The following is a 27,747-nucleotide window of genomic DNA, read 5'->3' on the forward strand; positions in this document are numbered from 1 at the left end:
AACTCACATCCATATTTTCTGTCTGTATATGCTCTTTGTAACTGCCATAATAATGAGAATAATCTATAGGACTCCCACCCTGGTATCCTTAGACCTTTTGTACTGAGCTTGCTTCTAAGTTGGATTTGGCTGGAAAATGTTCTACTTTTTGGGTGGTCTAATCCTTTAAGATTTGTTTACAGTCATTATTCAAAGGAGTTTGGAAAAGTCTGGGGAAGCGATTGGACAAATTCCTGCCTTTATTCTGCCATTAAAAAAAAAGAAAATAATGTTTTTTCCACACACAAAGCCAATGTAGCCAAGTTTAGGAGGCAAAAAAAGCTGAGAAACAATTTTTCTATCCAGTGTTTTTGATAAAAGCTTCATTTCTAAAATATATAGAGATGAATTCAAATTTATAAGGATATAAAGCATTCCCCAATTGATAAATGATCAAAGGATATGAACAATTTTCAGTTGAACAAATACAAGCCATTTCTAATCATATAAAAAATGCTGTATTTCACTACTGATTAGAGAAATACAATTAAGGCAATGCTGATGTATCATTTCATAGTGCTTGGTTAAGATTGATTAAGATGTCAGGAAAAGATGATAAATGATGAAGAGGATGTGGGAAAACTAGAATACTATTGCATTGTTTGTGGGGTTTTGAAATGATCTGACCATTCTTGAGAGTAATTTGTAACAATGCCCAAAGAATGATCAAACTCTAAATTCCCTTTTATTCAGCAGTGTCTCTGCTGGGATCTGTAGCCCAAAGAGATCATAAAAGAGGGGAAAGGATCTGCTTGTGCAAAAAAAAAAAATGGTAGCAGCCCTTTTTGTAATTTTGTAAAAACTAGAAATTGGGTAGATGCCCATCATTTGGGGAATGGGTGAATAAATTATGCTATATGAATATAATGGAGTATTATTCTATAAATAAATAATGAACAGGTTGATTTTAGAAAAGCCTGGAAAGATTTATATGAACAGATGTTGAGTGAAGCAAGAACCCCCCAGGGAAAATTGTACACACTAACAAGAAAATTATGTGATGATCAACTGTGATGGACTAGGTTCTTTTTAACAATGAAGAGATTCAAGAAATTGTCAATAGGCTTGTGATGGAAAGTGATATACAAGCACAAAAAGAAAACTGTGGACACTGAATGTAGATGAAACCGTAATATTTTCACCTCTTTTTGGTTGATTTTTATTATTTCTTATATTTTTCCCTTTTGATTTGATTTACTTTCTTAACATGAAGACTATGGAAATATGTTTACAAAGATTGCATGTGTTTCACTTATATTGGATTGCTTGATGTATTAGAGGAGAGGAGGAAGAAAAATGTAGAAGATTATGCAAAGGTGAAAAAGCTATTAAAGGAAAAAAAAGAACAATAGGAAACTCTATTTCCCTCAACTTAGAATTGTTGAAGCAGTGTAATCTACCACTTAAAGAAATTATTTTTCAAATGAGAAAAATTAAATCCCAGAGCTGACTTACGATAAGAAATTCCAAAAACTGTTTGGGAAGTTTTCCAGTTTTGTTCATTTGCTGCTTTATTGCATCTTCAAATGTGGCACTTTTCATTTTAAGCCTATAAAAAGTTAATATATTGTCAACAATTCAAAGCTTTGAAGAACTTTTTTATAGTTAATTGAATTTAACAGTTTCTTATAAGTTTCAGTGCCTTACTTGCAAAGACTGGAAGTTAGATTTAAAGAGAAAAGTAAAAAAAAAAAATTGGCTTCTAAAATATTTCATTTTATTCCAATGAGAACATCATGCACAGGTAAATAAATGAATACAGGATACTGGGAATAAATATAAAGTAATTGAAGAAAGGAATTAAAAAAAGAACACACAGAAAGTCTTATGGGAGACTTATGGGCTTTTTTTGGGGTGAGCTTTTTGACTGGGTGAGCTAGAGATTTCAAGAGGTGTATGTAAATTCCACATTATGGATTATGCAAAGGCATAGGGATCAAAAACAGATACTATTTCGAATCTGGGACACAGTTATGAGGAAAACTTTTAAGAAATCCTTCTAAGATACTTATATTTGCATATAATTACTCCTATCTCCTATCATACAATGATATTATCTAGACAAGTATATCTTTTTTTTTTTTTTTTTTTTTTTTTTTTTTTAGGATAACTCTCAAACAAACATGATCATGATCTGAAATCGTGTGATTGGGAGTAGTGATTTCCTTGTTGTAGGTAGATATTGTCCACCTATTCAAACTTGCAAGCTTATGCCTTCCAAAGTGTCCTACCAGCACTGAGAGGTTCAGATTTTGACTCAGAGTCACAGACTCAAGGTTTGAACTCTTCTCACTTGACTTAGTTCGCTTACGATTGTTTCTAGAGATCAAAAAGTCGGCCAATTTTCTTTCTTTTTTTTTTTTAAAGAAAATCTGTGTTTTGATAATTCTTCAGAAAGAGTTTAACATAAGTATATGCTATATTAGCAACTGGATATGAAAAAAAAAGCTAATTATATAATTCTGGGGAAAAATCCTCATAAGACACAATTAGTCAAGATGCTTTTTGAAGGGACATTTTGTTGGGGGGGTGTAATAAGGGGTGTAATATTTTGACTGAAATAGGGAAATCTTCATGAAGAAACTGCTTCTCTCAGTGTGTACCTGTGGCAGTTCTTCAATGTATACTTTGAGAGTATTTTGTGGGAAACAAAGTGACTGGCCCATGATACACAGCAAATAAGAAGTCAGATATTCAAACCTAACAAAAATTTCCATGATTTGGAAGCAGGTTGTGGATACATTAGATTACACTGCTTCAAGCCTAGATCTTGATGGGAAAAATAATTATTTTCTAGCAGTAATTTATATGGCTTATCCATTGAAATTCTGCTGATGATTTCCATTATGGTTAAAGTGCAACACTTGAATAAAGTGCCAAGATGAACACCAGTATTTTTTGGAACATGTCATCCAATCTACTTTCCTACATTTCTCATCCCGAAAACTCTCAGGACCAAAGTGTCAGTTACTTTATAAAAGGTACATTTTACTTGAAGTCCAAGATACTTTTGATATTTATATTCCCAGTGCTGAGTACAATTTATTTATTTATTCATCTCAAAATAAATTCTACTTAAGCAGATTATTCCTCTTTTCCATTAGAAAAAAGTAGATTTGCATTATGTTCTATTACAAATATATTTTGTCAATTTATTATTTTGATTTGCTCTGCAACGAGACATAACACTAAATTATAAAAATGCTTTGACTCTTACTTTTGTAAAGAATCTTTCCTCTCCTTAAGATACTGAAGATACTCCTTAAAATTCTGCTTATCCTCCTCTCGAGATTTCTGGAACTATAAAAATCCCAAACAAAATGTTTCAAAATTTTCAACTTTAAAAATTAAATCACAATCTTATCCTTAACTCTGAATTAGTGATGCCTGTACATAAGTATTAAAATTTCACAAAATTTTACTAGTCCATCAAGCAGTAGCCCATTGCATAGACACAAAGTTATGTATTCTTATATTCCAAGTGTGACTATATTTAATCCACTTTTTGGCATATACACCCAATATGTAAAATGCACTAAAATGTAGCACAGGGCACTTCATAAATATAGATCACAGCCATCTAGAATAGAAACCCTAAAGAGTTGTCTGAGGTAAATGACCTTAAGAAAGTTTTTAAGGGTCTTCTAGCTAGACAATTACAGAGAATGAATTTTCTAATTTTCTCAGTTCCAAACCAATACACTACACCAGAGATGTCTTGTGTAAAATGATCAAGGTTATGCTTGTTGATTATCAAGCTACATAGTGAAATTGCTGCTCAAAGGACAAATACATGTTTTAGAGAAAAATAATCTTTGGAAAAGTAACTTTCTGATGTAGATTTTTGACAAATTATATTTATGCAATTATCTAAAATATGTTATTAAATTGAGCTATTTGGCAATTGCTCTTTCACCAGAGGTGCTAACTTAGAAATTTTGTGATGGCTATTTTTTTTTCATGTTGGGAAGAAGATTAGATTAAGTGTCACCTGATCTAAGGTAAAAGCACAGTGATCTTTCTTTCTGCCTCTCTGTCTGCCTCCCTCTCTCCTGCCCTCCATTCCTCCTTCTCCCCCTCCACCTTCTCTTTCTCTCTCTCTCTCTCTCTCTGTGTCCTTCACTCTTGCTCTCTTAAATAAATGCTTACTTTACTTATAACACAAGTCCTTTGGTGCTTGTTTCCATGATACCTTGTATTGTAATGAAATTTTCCCTATTTTGCATTGCCTTCTCAGTGAAACTGCAAATTCTTCAAAGACAAGAGAGCATGGCTTTCCCATATTCTTGTTAACCTAATCAGAACCTGTCATAGTATAATTCACAGAACTGACATTCATTAATTAAAGAAAAAAGAAACACAAATTTTACCCAGTTCTAATATAGCTTAGTTACTACCCTAATCAGGGAAAGAAGAAAGGGAAGAAAAGGTGCCAGTTTGCTCTGAATGCATTTTACTGAGTTCATTCATATAGACACAGATTGATGGCTTCCCTGTGATTCCTTATCAAGTTCAGTGCACATCTAGCTCCTTGATGTCAGTTCTCAACACAAAGGATTTTTAAAAAGTTAATATTTGCATCAATATGGTCCAAACAGAATGGGAGGGAAATAAAGGGAATTGAGTGATAGAGGAAAAAATTGATTTGGGAAACAAAATTTATTCCATTCCAATGTTGATTTCTGAAAACCAGAAATATATCTCTAGCATACAAATACGAATGAATAAGTTTTGAAAAAAAAGAAACTAGCAATAAACCAGTTCTTAGTAAAAACCGTTATACTGAAGTTAAGCAAGTAAGGGAACTGGTTCACAACATTCAGAGATGTTACTCAAAATATAAGAGAAAATGATTACTTTTATATATAACTGAAAATATTGACTTTTATGTTTCTGGAGCAGAGAAACAAGCATTCCCTAAGTATCTACTATGCATCAGGCACTGTGCTAAGAGCTTTAGAATTCTTTTCTCATTGGATTCTCACAAATATTCTGGGAGGTAGATGCTATGATTATACACATTGTACAGTTAAAGAAGCTAAGAAAGATAAAGTAACTTCCCTATATTGTCTGAGGCCACTTTTGAACCTAGATCTTTCCAACTTTAGATGCAAAGTTCTATTCATATTTCCACCAAGTAGCCTGTGTGTGCGTGTGTGTGTGTGTGTGTGTATAGATCCACTTATCTATACACACACACAAACATACATACATAAGAACATAGTTAAAGTATGATATACTTAATACTCAGGAAAAAAAAAACACACCATATCATTCCTTCTGTAAGGATATTATGAGTAAATATAATTATCCCAATATAAAAATGATATTAAGGGGTACAAAAGGTAGGTGTTATAGATCTCGTTCTGTTAGTTTAAATGACAGGCACAATTATCAAAAAATGTATTATACTATTGGTTAAAAAAAGTATTATACTGAAAACGTTCCATTAATCAATGACAAATTATGGATTTTTTGCATACATACTTTATGCATGTCTTCATCAATCTTTTCCTGTAGTTTTTGCTTCAAGAATAAAAATCTTTGATGTGACTGAATCTCTTCTAAAGACGGGAGTTGGTTTTTTTGGGAATCTGCAATTTTTTCTCGTAGCTTTCTTGTTGTATCCTGATAGAAATATGTATGTAAAATTTCTATTACTGATTTTATATAGCACCATTAGCTTCTATGAAATAAATATGCTTTTACTTGCCTGAATATATTTATGATTATCATAGCATGGTTTTAGGAAAAGTCTTAGGGACTTTTAATGCAATCACCTCATTTTGCAGTTTGAGGAAAGTTAAGACCCAAAGAGGTTAAGTAAGCTGTCATAAAAATAGTCATCAAGAAAAGGATTGGAACTTGGTTCGTAGAACAAAAAATTATTTTCCCTATATCAAACATCTTTCATTCAAGCATGGGCCAAATGTTATCCTCTTCCTTGCTCATCACAAACCATTACTTTCATTCTGTCTTCAGAAATAAAACACCTCCAAAGCCATGTAGGAGATAAACTTTTTCATGTGCAATTCACATGGAAGGTGGGGGAATGGTAAAGGTAGACTATATAATTTCTTATATCTGATAGAAACATTAGGTTTTTTACTTTCTATTTTTCAGAAAAAGTGCTTTGCACCTGCCCTTATATGAATAGGAACATTTATGAGAAGAAGATGAATTTTCTTTCCTCTCATAGTTTCCTCTGGAGAAAGTTTTTAAGGGTCTTCTAGCTAGAAAATTACAGAGAATGAATTTTCTAATTTTCTCAGTTCCAAACCAATACACTACACCAGAGATTTCTTGTGTAAAATGATCAAGGTTATGCTTGTTGATTATCAAGCTACATAGTGAAATTGCTGCTCAAAGGACAAATACATGTTTTAGAGAAAAATAATCTTTGGAAAAGTAACTTTCTGATGTAGATTTTTGACAAATTATATTTATGCAATTATCTAAAATATGTTATTAAATTGAGCTATTTGGCAATTGCTCTTTCACCAGAGGTGCTAACTTAGAAATTTTGTGATGGCTATTTTTTTTCATGTTGGGAAAAAGACTAGATTAAGTGTCACCTGATCTAAGGTAAAAGCACAGTGATCTTTCTTTCTGCTCTCTGTCTGCCTCCCTCTCTCCTGCCCTCCATTCCTCCTTCTCCCCCTCCACCTTCTCTTTCTCTCTCTCTCTCTCTCTCTCTCTGTGTCCTTCACTCTTGCTCTCTTAAATAAATGCTTACTTTACTTATAACACAAGTCCTTTGGTGCTTGTTTCCATGATACCTTGTATTGTAATGAAATTTTCCCTATTTTGCATTGACTTCTCAGTGAAACTGCAAATTCTTCAAAGACAAGAGAGCATGGCTTTCCCATATACTTGTTAACCTAATCAGATCCTTTCATAGTATAATTCACAGAACTGACATTCATTAATTAAAGAAAAAAGAAACACAATTTTTACCCAGTTCTAATATAGCTTAGTCACTACCCTAATCAGGGAAAGAAGAAAGGGAAGAGAAGGTGCCAGTTTGCTCTGAATGCATTTTACTGAGTTCATTCATATAGACACAGATTGATGGCTTCCCTGTGATTCCTTATCAAGTTCAGTGCACATCTAGCTCCTTGATGACAGTCTCAACAGAAAAGCTTTTTAAAAAGTTAATATTTGCATCAATATGGTCCAAACAGAATGGGAGGGAAATAAAGAGAATTGAGTGATAGAGGAAAAAATTGATTTGGGAAACAAAATTTATTCCATTCCAATGTTGATTTCTGAAAACCAGAAATATTTCTCTAGCATACAAATACTAAAGAATAAGTTTTGAAAAAAAGAAACTAGCAATAAACCAGTTCTTAGTAAAAACCGTTATACTGAAGTTAAGCAAGTAAGGGAACTGGTTCTCAACATTCAGAGATGTTACTCAAAATATAAGAGACAATGATTACTTTTATATATAACTGAAAATATTGACTTTTATGTTTCTGGAGCAGAGAAACAAGCATTCCCTAAGTATCCACTATGCATCAGGCACTGTGCTAAGAGCTTTAGAATTCTTTTCTCATTGGATTCTCACAACTATTCTGGGAGGTAGATGCTTTGATTATACACATTGTACAGTTAAAGAAGCTAAGAAAGATAAAGTAACTTCCCTATATTGTCTGAGGCCACTTTTGAACCTAGATCTTTCCAAATTTAGATGCAAAGTTCTATTCATATTTCCACCAAGTAGCCTGTGTGTGTGTGTGTCTGTGTATAGATCCACTTATCTATACACACACACAAACATACATACATAAGAACATAGTTAAAGTATGATATACTTAATACTCAGGAAAAAACACACAACATATCATTCCTTCTGTAAGGATATTATGAGTAAATATAATTATCCCAATATAAAAATGGTATTAAGGGGTACAAATGGTAGATGTTATAGGTCTCGTTCTGTTAGTTTAAATGACAGGCACAATTATCAGAAAATGTATTATACTATTGGTTAAAAAAAGTATTATACTGAAAATGTTCCATTAATCAATGAGAAATTATGGATTTGTTGCATACATACTTTATGTTGTTTTTGCATCAAAAATAAATCTCTTTGTTGTGACTGAATCTCTTGTGAAGTCGTGAGTTGGTTTTTTTGGGAATCTGCCATTTTTTCTCGTAGCTTTCTTATTGTATCCTGATAGAAATATGTATGTAGAATTTCTATTACTGATTTTATATAGCACCTTTATCTTCTATGAAATTAATATGCTTTTACTTGCCTGTATATATTTATGATTATCATAGCATGGTTTTAGTAAATGTCTTAGGGACTTTTAATGCAATCACCTCATTTTGCAGTTTGAGGAAAGTTAAGACCCAAAGAGGTTAAGTAAGCTGTCATAAAAATAGTCATCAAGAAAAGGATTGGAACTTGGTTCGTAGAACAAAAAATTATTTTCCCTATATCACACATCTTTCATTCAAGCATGGGCCAAATGCTATCCTCTTTTCTTGCTCATCATAAACCATTACTTTCATTCTGTCTTCAGAAATAAAACACCTCCAAAGCCATGTAGGAGATAAACTTTTTCATATGCAATTCACATGGAAGGTGGGGGAATGGTAGAGGTAGACTATATAATTTCTTATATCTGATAGAAACATTAGGTTTTTTCCTTTCTCTTTTTCAAAAAAAAGTTCTTTGCACGTGCCCTTATATGAATAAGAACATTTATGATAAGAAGATGAATTTTCTTTCCTCGCATAGTTTCCCCTGGAGAATTATCATCTGATCACTGTTAGGCTTGTCAGGCATGACAAAATTACTTGAAGGGATTGATCTGATTTGATGAAAGCAGAAACAAAAAAAAAAAAAAGGGAGGGGGGAAGAAGGAACGGGACAGAGGGGCTGCTGCCCCTGTTAAGTCTTTAAAGCAGTTCCTTTTTATACAAGGTTATAAATTATACTCCTGATTCCAATCTTCCAGTCAATGGACAGAAAATGGGGAAAATTATAGAAAATATGGTAGCTCTTTCACTTATAGATATACAGTATGGTGCAAGATTACAAAAAAAGGGAAATAAATTCATTTCATTCTCTAACCTAGTAGAAGACCAACATACAAACATATATAAATATACATATACACACAAAATACAAGAATATATATGTGTGTATTAATATTCATGCATTATAAAAAGCCTGTGTAGTTTCATTATAAAGAAAACTATTGCATTTGTGACAATAGTAAGTGTAACTAAAAAGTAAAATGCATTTAACATTTTTATCTCATTAGATACGATTAATTATCTTGTAAAAAGTCAACTAAATTCTAGTAATATTTCAAAAGGAAATAAGGAAGAGATACAAATGTAAAATTGTCTAAAGATAATTGACAAAAATAACTGAATCAGTACAAAAACATTAAATTCCACTATGAAATGAATCTATATCCAACTACCTGATCATAAAAACTAAATATAAAATATAATTTTTTTCATCTGAAATTGCTGCACAGTGCTATAGTTGGTAGTATTCCACTTATTGCAAACGTGATAAGCATCAGAGAAAATGAGACCTTCTATTAGACAGTAAAAAAGCTAAATTTTCAGTAAATGAAAGGCACTGATGCCATAAACTGCAATTCTGGAAATCATGCAAGAAGTATTAGTAAAAACAGTGAAAAAATACTGACATAAACAATAAATATGTAGTAGGGAATCAAAAGCAAACTTTAAAAAATGGCTTTATTACCACACACCAAAATTAATTCTTAATGCACAATCACAGTCTCTTTGAAGAGAACTGTTGTCCTAAATTCTAAAGAAACATAGTTAGTAATCTTTATGATTTTATTAAAAATATGATCAGCTTTTTAATATTTAAAAAATCAGTTCATATTAGTTTGAATTAAAACTATTCAGATTGATAAACATGTTTCAATGGTTATGAATGGTAATGTCCAACAGTATCTCAGTTTAGATGACTCATTTGAATTGTTACATTATGCCTAGAATATTTTTTCAGGATTTATCTTGTTTCCGTGAGTCAAATGATTTATTCCATTGCAGCATTACATGGAATGCTAGGCAAATTATTAGAACTACAAGTTGATCAGTATCTACTTAAAAGTGCTTAACTCCATCTACACTCACTAACTGCTATAATGCATTTAAAATTTCATGGGCTAACGCACACAATATTTTTTAATCAAAATTAGTCATCTTATCTAAAAAAATGGATATTGGCTTGTTTTTTTTTTATCATGAATGCTTTCTCATCGTCCTTTTTTGCATATCAGAAATTTTACATTGAAAGTTACTAATATCAGAAAATCAAATTCCTAATTTATCTTGATCAAAATAACTTTGAAATTCATTTCAAAATATTAAATGTTTGTCAGACAATATTTAAAGACTTACCTTGTTTTTTGAGTTCTCATTTTCAAGTTTACCTAGTTTGTCTCTTAAAGAAATACATCTCTCATCAACTGACTCTTTATTTCTCTCTTCTAGCACAGGATCTTTTTTTGCAGTATCAGCACAAAAAGTCATGGGGCTATCCTTAAACTGAACCTGGACACCCTTTGATATGAAGACCCCTTTGTTTTGGGAATCTTCAAAAGGTTTCTGAAGCAGCTGAATTTTCTTCTGCATTTGGGCTAATCTTTCTTGCAGGGACTCTTCTTTGAAAATTAATTTATTCAAGTTTTTCTGTTGTATAGATTTTTCGTTTTTGAGTTGCTTTAATTTATCTTTGAACTCTTTTAATTGTCTCTGAGTTTGTTCTAAAAGTAATGTCTTCATTCTATGGTCATTATTTACTTGGTAGATCTCATTTTCGAGTTTAGAAAGCTCAATTGTCAGGATGTCAATCTTATCTATTAGGCTGTCCTTTAAAAGAAGCAATTTATCTCGTTTTCGCTGAAGGTTTAGTTTTGATGTCTGACTTTCCTCTTCAAGCACAGCAGAACTTGCACAAGAAGGGTAATGCATTTGTGTCTGTAGTTTTTCTCTGTTTTGTTTTTCACCTTCCAATCTAGAGTTCAGTATTGCATTTGGAAAAAAAATAATTGTAAGTAATTGTGTTATATAGTCTTGAAAAATTACTAAAATGGATAAAATTTTAAAATAATCAAAAGGAAATTTTGCATTGAACTTTGTGAGAGAAACTTTCATTCTAATTTTCAGGATTCCTTTTTATTTAATATTGTTCTATTGTATTGCATTTTTAAATACGTTTTTGTTTCCAAAATACATGCAAAGATAATGCAAAATCTTGTTTCTGAAATTTTTTCTCCCTTCTGTGCCCCCACCCCTTCCCCTAGATGGCAAGTAATACAATATATGTTAAACATGTGCAATTATTCCGTACATATTTCCATATGTATGATGCTGCACAAGAAAAATCAGATCAAACAGGGAAAAATGGGAAGTAAAGAAAACAAGCAAATATCAACAACTAAAAATACAGGTAATATGATGTTGAGACCTACATTCAGTCTCTACACTGTTCTTTTGCATGCAGATGGCTCTCTCTCTCTCTCTCACACGTTTCTACTGGAATTGATCTGAAAAACTTCATTTTTGTTGAAAAGAGACAAATCCATCAAGATTCTTTTTGTAATTTTTCAGATATCCACCAGTATTTCAAATCCAATACTAGTCAAAACATCGGCTTACAGTCTGCTTGTACCACTATTTTAAGGTTTGAAGATGTAGACTGCATGCTAAATGGAGGTGTCTGAGCCACTGAGAAGTCAAGAACCCTGCCTATACTATTTATATTGATGAAGACAATTGTCTGGAGTGGTAATCAGAATTTGAAATAAAAACTAAGAAGACCTACTTTGATTAGACTCGTGCTAAGGTGTTCCTATTGTTGACTAATTACTTTCAGTATTTCACAACCCTCCATGATGGAGGTATTGAGACAATGTTTTCACATATTTCAATGATGAATGAGAGAATAAACTAAGTATAATTAAAAATAAGGAGATTAACCTTCAAAAGTGTTAGATTAGAATCACATGGAATGACTATCCTACTGAAAATATAAAGGATCATTTATATTGTGAGGAAGAAATAATTCTCAAATACTCCCATAAGAAAGTCAATGGAGATTATGCATGCTGTTTATAAACTTTTATTGTATAGCATAGAACTCTTAATAAGTCAGTTATTTTCAGTAAACAAGCATTCATTCCTATATACCAAGCACTGGGGATAAAAGTCAAAAGTCAAAAAAAAAAGTCAAAAACACTAATCCCTCCCTTCTAGGTGCTTATATTCTAAGTCCTCAAAACATATCAATAACATTCATGAAAGCAAGTTACATATTGAATATTTGAGAGGTAACATCAGAAAAGAAGGCACATCATTACTAAAGGCACTAAAAATTTGACAGGCAGTGAAATTTCAGAAAAACCTGGAAAGACTTATATGAAATGATAAAAGGTTAAGTGATCAGAATTACCACCCTGTACATCAATATTGGGTCATGATCATCTATCAATAACTCAGCTCTTTTCAGCAAAACAATGATCTAAGATAATCTCAAAGGATTCATGATGAAAAATGCTATCCATATCAAGAGAAAGAACTGATGAAGCCTGAATGAAGGTCATATTATATGATTTTCACTTTAGATGTTTCATGTTTTTTTTTTGTTTGTTTGTTTTGTTTTTCCATTTAAATTGTTCTTCTCTCACATCATGCCTAATATGAAAATATGTTTTACATGACAACATCTAAAAAAATCAACATCAAATCGGTTAATGTTTTACAGGGGGGGGGGAAGGAGGAAAAAGAGAGAAAATTTGGAACTCAATATGTATTAAAAAATAAATATTCAAACAAATGTTTGTGTACCATAGGGGAATGTGGTCTTACAATGAAGAAAAAGAATAGCAGGTGAGCCAGTAGATCTGGATCTCAGAGTTAGGAAGAGGAGTAAAATGTGAGAAAACTGGAAAAGGGCGGAGCTAAGATGGTGGCGAAGACACATGCAACTTTCTAAGCTCCTCTCATACCGTCCCGACCAATTATTCAATTGAGCCTCAAAAATAGCACTTGACTGGTAAAATTCACTAAGAGTAGAAGTACAACAACTTGCTAGCCAAAGATAATTTGGAAGAACACCAGAAAAGGTTTGTTCTGAGCAGTGGGAACAGACCAGCGCAACCAGGGATAGAACTAGAGGTTGGCATATTGAGCAGACTGGAGGGGGTGGCCTCTGTGGTTAGAAAATTTACAGAAACGACTCTTCCATAGGCTTACTGCTCTGCCTTGATTACAAAGTAGTAGAACAATAGAGAAATTAAAGCCAAAGGTAGAGGATACTGTAAAAAATGCCAGAACCTAACAAGATCTGTCTATACCCACCCAAAACTGGAAGTGATTCAGCACCTACCACAGCTCAACTGGGAAGCTACATTCTGCAGCACAGGCTGGGGCAGTCACAAATTTGTATGGCAGAGGGGTGCAGCCCGGGGATAGCCTCTTATCTGCAAAGTGGCAAGTTCGGTGGCCTGGGGCAATAGAACTTCTGAAGCATGACTGTGCATCCCTGGGCAGAGACACTTCCAGTCACTGAGAGGCTATTCACTGGTCAACTGCTAATAGCCACAGCCCCACAGCAGGGCTTTGGCTTGGGATCGTGACACTTTCACTGCTCAGCCTCTAGCCCCTGGGCAGTCACTAATCCATACCATGGGGCTCTTCACTGGGCACTTCCCCTGCTCAGCCCCAAAATACCTAGGCCTGAGTCACTTCTGGTGGGGAACTTTTTTCAGAGCACTCCCATGCCTCGACACTCCTTGCAGCCCATTTGCAGGACAGCTACTGTCTATATATCGATCCCTGCTCTGCAGAGGAAGCTGGTAACCTCTTTGCCCTGAAGGCAGACCATACAGGCTTTAAAAAAATGAGTAAAAAAAATCACAAGAATGATTGATAACTTCTATACAGAAAGAGAATAGGTTTTCCATCCTGAGGAGACTAATACCAGACAGTCTCCAGACAATACGCCAAAGGGGCATCTAACCTGGTCCCATTACAAAAGGCTCTCCTAGAAGAAACAATTAAAGATCTTAAAAGAGAGATAGAAGAAAAATGGGGAAAGGAAAAGAAGCTATGTAAGAGAGTAACAACTTCCTGAAATGTGAATTGGAAAATAAAGAACTCCCAAGAATTGCAAAGAAACAGAATTTGTGAATTAGAAATGGTAAAGAACTCTCAGGAAAGTAGAATTTGTGAATTGGAAAGAGAAAATAACTCACTAAAAAAAGAAATAAAATTAGTGAAATGGAAAACATTTCCATAGAGCCAAACAACTCATTTACAATCTCGATTGGACACATACATTAAGAAGTTTAAAAAGCTAATGAAGTAAATAACCCATTAAAAATCATAACTGAACAAATAGAAATGAATAATTCATTGAGATATCAAGAATTTTTCAAGTAAAACCAAAAAAAAAAATGAAAAATTATTTGGTAAACATTAAACCTGAAAAATAAATCTGGGAGAGATAATCTGAGTATTATTGGCCTTCTCAAAAATTATGATGAAAAAATAGCCTAGATACTATTTTACAGGAAATCATCAAAGAGAACTGCCCAGATGTATTAGAATCAGAAGGTAAACTAGGCATTGAAAGAATTCATCGAGCACCTTCTGGAAAAGACCTTAAAATAAAAACATCAAGGAATATTGTGGCCAAATTTCAGAACTATCAGACTAAGGAAAATATATTACAAGCAGCCAGGAAAAAAAACAATTCAGATACTGAGGTGCCACAATCAGGATCACTCATATCTGGCTGCCTCCACATTAAAGGATCTTAGGACCTGCAATCTGATATTCCAAGAGGCAAAAGAACTTGGAATGAAGCCAAAAATAAACGACCCAACTAAGCTGAGCATTTTTTTCCATGGAAGAAAATGGACATTTATTGAAACAGATGAATTCCATTTGTTTCTAAGGAAAAACCAGATGACTCAAGAAAAGCAGAAAAAGGTAAAAGGAACTCTCTTGAGAACTGTATTTCTCTCATGGATATACACAAAGACTACATATATAATTTGAATTTACTGATATAACATAAAAAAGGGAATTCTAAATGGAAAGGGGATTGTGTCAGAAAAAGGGAAAAGGGGAGATAAAAAGAGGGAAACTGCATTCCACGAAGAAGCAAAGGAAACCTATCAGGTCTGAGGGAATTTAGAGAGGGGAGGAACATTGTGTGAGTCTTACTCTCATCAGAGTTCGCTCAAAGAGAAAATAATTGACCTATTTATTTTAGAGTAAATCTTCTTTTACCATTTTAAAAACTGGGAGAGGAAAAGGGAAAAAGAAAAGCATAATAAGGGAAGGGTACAAGAAAGGGGAAGGGATTCAAAGGGAGAAGGGAGGGATCCTAAATTGCATGATGAAAATGGGGCCCATAAGTTTTATACTGGGAAAGGGGGTAAAGGAGGTCAAGAAAAAGAAAAGCATAATCTGGGGATAATAAGATGGCAGGAAATACAGAATTAGTAATTTTAACTGTAAATGTGAATAGGATGAACACTCCCATAAAGCAAAGGTGGATAGCAGACTGGATCAAAAGTCAGAATCCTAAAATATCTTGCTTATAGGAAACACATTTAAAGCAGGGAGAAAGTAAGAAAGTAAACGACTGGAGCAGAATCTATTATGTTTCAGTTGAAGTAAAAAAAAAAAAGCGGGGTAACCATCCTTATCTCAGATCAAGCAAAAGCAAAAATTGATTTAATTAAAAGAGCTAAGGAAGGAAATTATTTCTTGCTAAAGGGTAGCATAGACAATGAAGCAATATCAATAAAAAACATATATCCACCAAGTGGTATAGTATCTACAGTCTTGAAGAAGTGAAGAGAGCTGCAAGAAGAAACAGACAGCAAAACTATAACAGTGGGAGATCTCAAACTTGTACTCTCAGAATTAGATAAATAAAAGCACAAAACAAATAAGAAAGAAATTAAAGAGGTAAATAGGATATTATAAAAGTTAGGTATGACAGATCTTTAAAGAAAACTGAATGGTGACAGAAAAGAGTATACTTGCTTCTTAACAGTTCATGGAACCTATACAAAAATTGACCATATGTTAGGACATAAAGATCTCAAAATTAAATGCCGGAAGGCAAAAATAGTAAATGTTTTTTTTTTTTTTGTTTGTTTGTTTTTTTTCAGATCATGATGCAATAAAAACTACATTCAACAAAAAGTTAGGGGTAAATAGACTAAAAATTATTGGAAATTAAGTAATCTCATCTCAAAGAATGATTGGAAGAAACAGCAAATTATAGACAAAATTAATAATTTCACTCAAGATAATGACAACAATGAGACATCATAACAAAATTTGTGGGATGTAGCCAGAGTGGTAATAAGGGGAAATTTTATATCCTTAGAGGCGTACTTGAATAAAATATAGAAAGAGAAGATCAATGAATTGGGCTGCAACTTAAAAAGCTAGAAAAAGACAAAATTAAAAAATTCCAATAAAAAATAAGCTGGAAATTCTAAAATTAAAAGGAGAAATTAATACTCAAAGTGAAAAAAAAACTATTGAATTAATAAATAAAACTAAGAGTTGGTTTTATTAAAAAAAAAAAAAAACAATGAAATAGACAAACCTTTGGTAAATCTGATGAGAAAAAGGAAAGAGGAAAATCAAATTATTATTCTTAAAAATGAAAAGGGGGAAGGGGGCGGGACAAGCGAGCAGGCAAATCTGTAGCCTCCATGTAGCCCGAGGGGACCGTTAAGACGCTAGAGGAGTTTCAAACCACCGTACCGGGCTCTGCGGGCTGAGAGAGGGGTTGCCCCGGCCTCAGCAGGCACGGGCCCAGCTTCTCCCCTATGGAATAGGAAAGGGTCTTGGCACTTCTGAGAGCAGAAGTGGAACGGTTATCCAGCGAGCTGCAGGAGACAACCCAGGAGAAAGTCCAGGCTGCAACATATGGCCTGGCAGTGCTCGAGGAAAATGCTGACTTGAAACAGAAATATGGGGACTTGGAAACAGAACTAGAGTCCCATAGGCTGGAACTGCATCAATTGAAACAGGCATTAGCAGAATGTCACAGCAACCATAAGCGGGTCACATATGATGGAGAGAACAGAGAAGAATGCTTACTGCTAGAAACTGCTTCCAAGGAGGCAAAGCTGATGGAGAGAATTGAAGAGCTGCAGAATGACATTAAACAAATGAGATTTCTTGTGACTAATACATCCGCTGAAAATGATCGCCTTTCTTCCATAATCTAGGAGCTGAGAAAGAACTATGTAGAGCATGACCTTTGCACAAAGTCCCAATTCAGGAAGTAAGTTTGCAATGAGTAAACAAACAAAAACTCACTCTAAAGAGCAGTTATGGAGCCAGAGCCACCCAAGACACCAACTCAAGACAAGAGACGAACACCACAACATATGTAAGCCAAAGCCTCAAAGAAAAATTCAGCTTTGCCCCCAACTAAGCAATAAAGTAATAATTTTGAAAATTTAAAAAATAAATTAATAAAAAAAATGAAAAGGGAGAACTTTCTACCAATGAAGAGGAAATTAGAGAAATAATAAGATTTACCCAACTTTATGCCAATAAAATTGATAACCTAAGTGAAATGGATGACTACATCCAAAAAAATAAGCTTCCCATATTAACAAATGAGAAAGTAAATCCCTTAAATATTCCCATTTCAGAAAAAAAGAAATAGAACGAGCTATTAATAAATTCCCTAAAAAAATCTCAAGGACAAGATGGATTTTCATGTGAATTCTCTCAAACGTTCAAAGAACAATTAGCTTCAATGCTATATAAAATATTTGAAAAAATAGGGAATAAAAGATTCCTACCAAATTCCTTTTATGACAGAGACATGGTACTGACACCCAAACCAAGTAGGTTGAAAGGAAAGAAAGAAAATTATAGACCAATCTCCCTAATGAATATTGATACAAAAATCTTAAATAAGATATTAGCAAAAAGACTATAGAAAATCATCCCCAGGATAATACAAATCAAGTAGGATTTATACCAGGAATGCATTTATCAGTATAATTGGCCATATTAATAACCAAATTGACAGAAACCATATGATCATTTCAATAGATGCAGAAAAAATTTGATAAAATCCAACATCCATTCCTACTAAAAACACTTGAGAATATAGGAATAAAAGGACTTTTCTTTAAAATAATCAATAGCATCTATTTAAAATCATCAGTAAGCATCATATGTAATGGTGATAAACTGGAAACATTCCGACTAAGATCAGGAGTGAAACAAGGTTGCCCACTATAGCCATTACTATTCAGTATTGTAGTAGAAATGCTAGCTTTGGCAATAAGAATTGAGAAAAAGATTAAAGGAATTAGAGTAGGTAAGGAGGAAACCAAATTTTCATGCTTTACTGATGATATGACAGTATACCTAGAGAACCCCAAAGTTTCTACTAAAAAGCTATTAGAAATAATCCATTCCTTTAGCAAAGTTGCAGGATACAACATAAACCCACATAAGTCATAAGCATTCATATATATATATATATATATATATATACACATATAGATACATATATATATATATATATATATATATATATATATATTCTTATATATCACTAACAAAATCCAACAGTTAGAGTTTTATAAGAGAAATTCCATTTAAAGTAACTATGGATAGTACAAATTGCTTAGGAATCTACCTGCCAAGGGAAACTCAGGGGTGGAGGGAAAGAGGGGAAAAGTTGGAACAAAAGGCTTTGCAATTGTCAATGCTGAAAAATTACCAATGCATATATCTTGAAAATAAGAAGGTATAATTTTTTTAAATTTTTAAATTAATTTTATATTTATAACATTTTTGACAGTACATATGCATAGGTAATTTTTTTTTACAACATTATCCCTTGTACTCCCTTCTGTTCTGAATTTTCCCCTACATCCCTCCACACCTTCCCCTAGATGGCAGGCATTCCCATACATATTAAGTATGTTATAGTATATCCTAGGTACAATATATATGTGCAGAATCGAATTTTATTGTTGTTATTTTTTTTTGCAAAGGAAGAATTGGATTCTGCAAAGAGTTTACACTCACTTCCCAGTGTTCCTTTTCTGGCTATAACTGATTCTGTCCATCATTGATCAATTGGAATTGGATTAGTTCTTTATGTTGCAGATATCCACTTCCATCAGAATACATCTTCATACAGTATCCTTGTTGAAGTGTATAATGATCTCCTAGTTCTGCTCATTTCACTCAGCATCAGTTGATGTAAGTCTCTGCAAGCCTCTCTATATTGATCCTGCTGGTCATTTCTTACAGAACAATAATATTCCATAACATTCATATACCATAATTTACCCAACCATTCTCCAATTGATGAGCATCCATTCATTTTCCAGTTTCTAGCCACTACAAAAAGGGCTGCCACAAACATTTTGGCACATACATGTCCCTTTCCCTTCTTTAGTATTTCCTTGGGATATAAGCCCAGTAGCAGCACCGCTGGATCAAAGGGTATGCACAGTTTGATAACTTTTGGGGCATAATTCCAGATTGCTCTCCAGAATGGTTGGATTCTTTCACAACTCCACCAACAATGCATCAGTGTCCCAGTTTTCCCACTTCGCTTCCAACGTTAATTATTTATTCCTGTCATCTTAGCCAATCTGAGAGGTGTGTAGTGGTATCTCAGAGTTGTCTTAATTTGCATTTCTCTCATCAATAGTAATTTGGAACACTCTTTCATATAAGTGGAAATAGTTTCACTTTCGTCATCTGAAAATTGTCTGTTCATATCCTTTGACCATTTATCAATTGCAGAATGGCTGGATTTCTTATAAATTAGAGTCAATTCTCCGTATATTTTGGAGATGAGGTCTTTATCAGAACTTTTAACTGTAAAAATGTTTTCCCAATTTGTTACTTCCCTTCTAATCTTGTTTGCATTAGTTCCTAAATCATGGATCCATTTTGATCTTATATTAGTATGTGGTGTTATGTGTGGGTCCATGGCTAGTTTCTGTCATACTAATTTCCAGTTTTCCCAGCAGTTTTTGTCAAGTAATGAATTCTTATCCAAAGTTGGGATCTTTGGGTTTGTCAAACACTAGATAGCTCTTTTTATTCACTATCTTGTCCTGTGAGCCTAACCTATTCCACTGATCAACTAGTCTATTACTTAGCCAATAACAAATGGTTTTGGTGACTGCTGCTTTACAGCTAGGCCACCTTCATTTTTTTTTCATTAATTCCCTTGAAATTCCCGGCCTTTTGTTCTTCCATATGAATTATGTCGTTACTTTTTCTAGGTCATTAAAATAGTTTCTTGGGAGTCTAATTGGTATTGCACTATTAGTTTAGGGAGTATTGTCAACTTAATTATATTTGCTCAGCCTATCCAAAAACACTTAATGTCTTTCCAATTATTTAAATCTGACTTTATTTTTGTGGCAAGAGTATTGTAATTTTGCTCATACAATTCCTGACTTTCCTTTGGTAGATATATTGCCAAATATTTTATACTATGGACCGTTATTTGGAATGTAATTTCTCTTTGTATCTCTTGCTGTTGGATTGTGTTGGTAATGTATAAAACTGCTGAGGATTTATGTGGATTTATTTTGTATCCTGCAACTTTGCTAAAGTTATGAATTATTTCTAATAGCTTTTTAGCAGAGTCTTTGGGGTTTTCTAAGTATACCATCATATCATCTGCAAAAAGTGATAGTTTGATTTCCCCATTAAAAAGGTATAATTTTTTAAAAATCTGGAAAAGCAGGAAAGGGCTAGTTATAATGGCCTTTCAGAGGCAAGAAAAGGGATTTTTATTTGATCTTGGAGATGATAGGGTGCCAATACTCCTAGAAGAGGATGAGTAATGACATGGTAACATTTATGCTTGAGGAAAATCACTTTGGCTGCCTCGAAGAATGGATTAGTGTGTGGAAGGTCTTTATTCAGAGAAAGAAAGAGAAAGGCAAGTGCAATAATATAAGCAAGATGCAAAGAATGCCTGCATTGTACTGATGATTGTTATTAGACAGAAATGCACGTTATGAGAGATGCTCAAAAAGCAGAAAATTTGTCATTACCAAAAAGAGAAGATAAGGCTGTTATTAAGGTTGCAGTCCTAGGTGAATCGGAGGGAGGTGCTGTCACTGATTATAGAGACATTCAGAAGAGAAGAGGGCTTAGGAAGAAATGATAATTCTGTTAAGGCCAAGATGCATATGGCACATCCCATTTGAGATGTCCAAAAAACCTTAGTGACGTATGGAAGGGGCTCAAGAGAAAGACTACCACTGAGTATATATCACTGTGGAAACCATTCCTCCACAAGGGTATTAAAGGAACTCATGAGGAGCTGATGAGATAACCAAGAGAAACAGTACCATTTCCAAGGGTGTAAGCTCCTTGACAGCTCAGGCCAGGTCATATTTTTCTCTTATCTGCCCTAAAGTTTCACAAAGTATTCTGCATATAACAGGGCACTAGGACATTTGCAGAGGAATTTGAATATGCAGATATTTATAGCATATCAGAAACAGAAACTACCTTCCTAACTTTATTATACATTACTCCCCTTCTTGCAGTCTACAATCCAGTCAAAGTGTCCTTCTTTTACTTCTACACAGGACAACACAAAACTCTTCTTTCCCAAAGCCACATCTTTGTGCAGCGTGTCTTCTCAGCCTGGAGTGCACTGTTGCTTTTCTAACCTCCCCCTCCATTAGAATTTCTTGTTTCTTTTGAAATTCTTTTGAAATTCTGTTTCCCTACCTTCTTCTACATGAAGTTGCTGCTACTCCTTTCCTTTCAAAACCAGGCCCTGCTTCCTGCTCCAGATTTCTGTGACTTTATTGTGTTTACATTTGTATTTACATCCTATATTCTTGTATGGATTGTAAAATTCCCCGTGGCACTTTATTTTTGTCTTTGAGCCTCAGTGCCCACAACAGTGCTTGGTGCACACAAGATACTTGTTAAATATATGTTGATTAGGGGCAATCTGTGCTTCAAAAATAACATGATGAAATAAGGGTGGAAACCTATTGGAAAGTATTCCAAACAGGAAGATGGATTATACCACATTAAGTTAAAGGGATTCATTGTAGGGCTCATTACATTATTTTAAAGAATTTTCATTTTTCATTTCTTAACCTCAAATTTTCTGTCACAATGTTTCATTGTAAGTGTAATGCTTTCAAACCTTGATTTAAACTTATGCCATCCATACCTGCTTCTATAGAGTTTTCTATCACATTCTGCTTTTCGATTCTTTAACTGGTATTTAGTTTCCATTCTCTCTGACAATTCTTCCCGTAGTCCAATAATCATCTTTTCTAAAAGCTTAACGTTTCTTCTGACTTGGGTCCATTTTGGATTTTTAAATTCTACTGCTGGTTCATATATAGGAAGTACTTTCTTTTTTTCCCAAATGTAATCTGAATCTGTATAGAGAAAAACACAAGTAAAGAAACATATTAGGATTTTAAAATCTGTGGGGCAGTAGGAGAATATTTAGAATGCAGATTCTTTGGCACTGATAAAACAGTCTCCACATATGTATCCTAAGATTATATCAAAATATCATTTTGTCAATAAATTTAAACTGAATTTAAAGTAACCTCCTTTGGGTTATTGTAGACAGCTAAACAGAATCTCTTAGGTTACACATTATTTTATTTAAAAAAAACACTATTTGAAACCTCAGGATTCCTCTTTATATAAGAAAATATGTGGGAAAATTAAACTTCCTGATGTATACTGTGAATGGCAACAATAAGATGAATAAAATACATTATATAATTAAATTGTAATTTATGATTATGAATTAAAATATGCTAAATTACTTTTAAAATATCATAAATGTGTTTTACCTCAAATAGTTACATGTAAACACTGCTTGTCCTTTAGAAGTTTATAATATAAATCATTCATATACAGTAAAATCCTTCCCTCATTTATTCCTTAGCCAGAGTTCTGGTAACTTTAACCAACATTTAACTGAAACACCAGAAGAAAATTTTTTAAAAATTTAGACCAAATCCAGAATTAGAAAAATGGGTCATATCAAGTTCCAGATTTAACAGACTTGTTTATTGGGTTTTCCATGGCAACATTCAATTCTTCATATGATTCACTGTTCAACAGAACTAAAACAGCAAGGATGTAGGGGAGAACAATGTTGTTCTGGGCTCTGCTTGTAATGTGTACCGAAGTTGACATTGACAGTAGGGGAAATCTAATATGCAATATTTTTTGTCATTTTAAAAATTAATTTTATAATTATAACTTTTTTACAGTACATATGCATAGGTAATTTTTTACAACATTATCCCTTGTACTCCCTTCTGTTCCAAATTTTTCCCCTCCTTCCCTCCACCCCCTCCTCTAGATGGCAGGCATTCCAATACATATTAAATATGTTATAGTATATCCTAGGTACAACATATATATAGATATAGATATAGATATCTATATATCTATATATCTATATATCTAGATATATAGATATATAGATATATAGATATCTATATCTATATCTATATCTATATATATATAGATATATGTTCAGAACAGAATTTTGTTGTTGTTGTTGCAAAGGAAGAATTGGATTCGGAAGGTAAAATAATCTGGGGAGAAAAAGAAAAAAAAATGCTAATAGTTTACAATCATTTCCCAGTGTTCCTTTTCTGTGTGTAGCTGATTCTGTCCATCACTGATCAATTGGAATTGGATTAGCTATTTTCGCTGTTGAAGATATCCACTTCCATGAGATGCAAGATTTAAAGCAAAAGAAGAAACCATCACAGACAAGCTAGAGAACTTGGTGCGATTCACAGTTAATAGGTAGATAAGGCAGAATTTGTACTTAAATATTCATGATAACATGTCTAGTGCAATATCCTGTATGACATGCTGATAGAAGAATTATAAAAACTAGGCAGAAAATCTGTAACATTCTTATGACTTTTGGTCACAGAGAAAGATTCTACTATTTTACCCATTGTTTCCATGAACGAGATCACTTTAATCACCTAATGTCAATTTCTTCAATGCTTTTCTATTATCAACAAGGTAAAATTCATATACTGTATGCTGGCATTCAGTATGTATAATAAACATTAAATAATATAGCACATATAGGTTTCAAAATAATTTCTCTGAAATTATCCTGTGAAGTTAGTCTTTTACAGATTAAGAAAATGAAGCTCCAATATTAAGTGATTTGTTTATACACACAAAACTAATCGTCCTACATTCCTAATACCTATCTTTTCATATTTACTTCTTTTTGCTATATACTGTCTTGTAAAACTGGATTTTCAGTGTTATTTTCGTTTCTCCTTGCTCACAGTTTCCATGTTTGAGATTTTCATTCCAGTTCTCCTGGACTCCCACGACCTAATGAATTCATATTCATTTTTAAAACCTTCAGAAAGTTGTTTTTATTCTTGCTAGCTGACATTCTTTCCCACTTTATACCTCACATATAATTATGACTATACTTTTTATTTACTTGTTAGTATATATTATTTGTTTATTTTTCCCATTAGAGTTATTTATGTAAGCTCTTTCTGCCTAGTACATTGCACACTCTCTGAGGACAAGGATTTTGTTTTTCTAAAATCTGTGTATTTGGCACACAGTAGGTACATAATTCTTTTGGCACTGAAACACATAGTAACTCCTCTATGAGAACTTCTGTAGCTGAAAAATCATCACCCTGAAGCCAAAATGATCCTTTTTAGCTTGGCAAACTCTGCCAGACATTACACATTAGACGCCAATGCCAGAGCCTCCCAGAGAACACAAAGTTACCTCTACTCTACTATGGGTCAGTGGAATAGAACTCGTGTTATCTTCTTGGATATAAGTGCAGACTTAGTTTCTGTTTAACACCGGTATTCCATTAGAAAATTTAAAACAATTCTTACCCTTGGTATAAATTGAGGGAGGTAAATTAGAATTCTCTGTATCTGTTTCAAGTGATTCAGTGATGTCATCAAGAGTATCTGCAGACATCTCTCCTTTATCCTATAGAAGACATAAAGTTAAGGTAATAAGTTTATGTAAAATTATTGTAAAACAAACTTGAAAACGATAGCAATGGCTAACAATTCTATAGTTTTTCTATATGTCTATAGCTTTTCACAGCAGTTATCCTCACAAAAAATTTCTTGAGAAAAGCACTACCCATAATTATTTTACAAATGAGTAAACAGGCTATAATAGAGGTCAGGTGATTTGTCCATAATTATATAGTTACTGAAGAGCCCAGGAACAGATTCAAATTCAGGTGATCTTGATTATTCACTAAGCCACATCTCTACCTAGAAGCTGATTTAGCAATCTCATGAGGAGTTACACAAATTAGTCACGATATCTGCAACATGCTATAATTGCATTTGCTATTGCTAGTCTCTCCTAATTCCCAGGCTGTCAGAGAAATCTCTGGTAAACATTAATATCAAGCTTACCTCTTCCTGAAGCCTTCAGAAATCCTCTGTCTGCTATCTCACATGGATGCAGTGGAGGTACAACAGAGCACCCGGGAGTTTATTCAGGCAAGCTTAAGAACTTTACTCACATGGTTTACATCCTACTCTAAGACTTCCTGCACTCTCTTAGCTCCTTCTGCTTGGCAGAGCTCCAGTTGAAAAGGGTTGGGTTCCTCCCCCATTGAGCCTATATCAGATCCCTGAGGTCATAGGCACAGCCAGTCAGAGATGGAGAAACTTCCCATTCCTGATGCAATTTTAGAGTGTTCAGGGTTCCCGCAGAGGCGGGACATGCCACCCAGGAAGGTAGTCCCTATGTAGCCATAGCCATTCATGTCAGGGCATCTCCAGGCCATAGGCCTGGGTTATATCCTAACTGTGCTTGCCTGGCCTCTCTTATGGACCCTTCCAGATATCTCTTACAGATAGTAAATAATCTTCATTTTATCTATGGGGGAAATGAAAGAAAAGCCAGAAATATAATTAGTTTTCTGGCATTCACAATGGACACGTTCACTTGAAGATTGTTTCCAAACATATCCTTTTTATGATTAAATATTCCTGTGCTTCAAAATGCAGAAGAGGGATCCTATTTGTTCATTGAAAATAGTATCATTTTCTAAATTAAGATCTATTTTAGCAGTTTTTACAATACCTTATTATTTTCATTGAATGTTCTCTTGGCATGCCTAAAAGACAAATAATTTACTTTACTATAAATATAAAGAAAAGTGTGTCATTGTAATTATTTGATTTTCAATACATTTTTATTTCAAAATCATATGATTTTTCATGTTTCTATTTAATCTTATAGCCATAATTTTTAACAAATGCCTATTTTTGCCTCTTGAAAAGTATTTTTGATGTGCTTTGTAAATTTTTTTTTAAAAAATGTTTATATTTTAATTGCTCAAAATCTACTTTTTCACCCTTCTATCGGAATCCTTTACAACTGGGAATAAGAAATAATCCATTACAAATATTCATAGTAAAACGACAAATTTTTGCATTGTCTGTGTCCCCCCAAAAAGAAATCTGTCTCCTTCTATACTTTGAATCCCTTAGCTATCTAGGTGAGTAACACGTTTCATCATTTGTCATCTGAAATTATGGTGGCTCATTATGGTGGCAAGAGTGATGAGTTCCTAATTATTTCAAAATTGTCTTTACCATATTGTTGTCATTATAATATTATTCCATCATATTTCTATACCTCTATTGTTCCTTCTGTCAAAAAGTTTTTAAAAGAAATAAATTCTGAATTAACATCTGAATGTTTTATTAAAATTTATTATTAAATTTATTAAATTAATTTATTTAAATTGATTTAAAAATTAATAACTAGTTGAGAATACTCTCAAAATAAAGGTGAGTCAGAAAATCTTAACTTGCAATAGAATACTAATGAATTATTTAGTCAATTGTTTGTCCCAAACTGCTTGTCATCAAGATTCTAAAAGGACAAGAATATGAGCAGAAAACTATGACTGTCAGTATAAAATGATTCTTCCAAAAATACTATGCCTAGTACCTTGTACTCTATTCTAAGTTTTATAAAATATTAAGCATGGTAATCAATATAATCATATGTTGGTCATTCAAATTATATGTACCTTGGCTTCTTTTTATTATATTGAAATATAGAGGTCAGATATTAATCTCATTCACCGTTTTGTTTTTCCCAGAGCCTAGCATAAGGCTCTTCACATTTTATGTAACTAATGCTTTTTAAACAAGTTATACCAGGATATTAGTGGACACCTTGTGGAATAAAGCATGTGGAAACTACTCAGAAAACCATGATATTCCCCTCTAGAGAAAGTACTCCTGCTGATAACACTATCCACAAATTCTCTTTAATACTCGAGTATGAAGCTTAAATGTGATTATATAAAATTATAAACTTTAAAGACACAAATGCTGTGAAAAAACGACTGGCTCTTTCTAGATGTTTAAAAAATAACAAGATATGTCCTACAAATTAGAGGGAGAAAACTAAGTTCGAAAGAAGTAAATAATGGTTAAAGTGTAGATGAGGAAAATGGCTTCTCTCTCTTTCCAGTGATTTTAATCAACTGTTGCATTAACAATAATGTAAGTTGAATAGAGTATATACCCAGCCATATCCCCCATCATTGTCCCTATATCTACTGTTAAGTCCAGATAGGGAAGGCTATTGTAATAAAAG

General features: G+C 33.3%; 1 protein-coding gene and 1 long non-coding RNA gene across 4 annotated transcripts in view; one reads left to right on the top strand and one right to left on the bottom strand.

Annotated features, from left to right (window-relative positions):
* LOC141544657 (uncharacterized) overlaps positions 1-27,747 on the top strand; it is a 95,200-nt gene that overhangs the window by 53,766 nt on the left and 13,687 nt on the right. The window lies entirely within an intron of this gene.
* Positions 1-27,747, bottom strand: part of LOC141544655 (uncharacterized) — a 160,977-nt gene that overhangs the window by 47,649 nt on the left and 85,581 nt on the right. Inside the window, exons 30-37 of the mRNA XM_074271052.1 lie at positions 26,215-26,248; positions 24,996-25,095; positions 22,292-22,505; positions 10,447-11,062; positions 8,102-8,218; positions 5,527-5,667; positions 3,257-3,339; positions 1,495-1,588 (exon numbers count right to left, since the gene is read on the bottom strand). Coding sequence (XP_074127153.1) covers positions 1,495-1,588; positions 3,257-3,339; positions 5,527-5,667; positions 8,102-8,218; positions 10,447-11,062; positions 22,292-22,505; positions 24,996-25,095; positions 26,215-26,248 — 1,399 coding nt within the window. The remainder of the gene's footprint in view (positions 1-1,494; positions 1,589-3,256; positions 3,340-5,526; positions 5,668-8,101; positions 8,219-10,446; positions 11,063-22,291; positions 22,506-24,995; positions 25,096-26,214; positions 26,249-27,747) is intronic.

The sequence above is a fragment of the Sminthopsis crassicaudata genome, chromosome 5 (genome assembly GCF_048593235.1).
Source record: "Sminthopsis crassicaudata isolate SCR6 chromosome 5, ASM4859323v1, whole genome shotgun sequence".
NCBI lineage: Eukaryota > Metazoa > Chordata > Mammalia > Dasyuromorphia > Dasyuridae > Sminthopsis > Sminthopsis crassicaudata.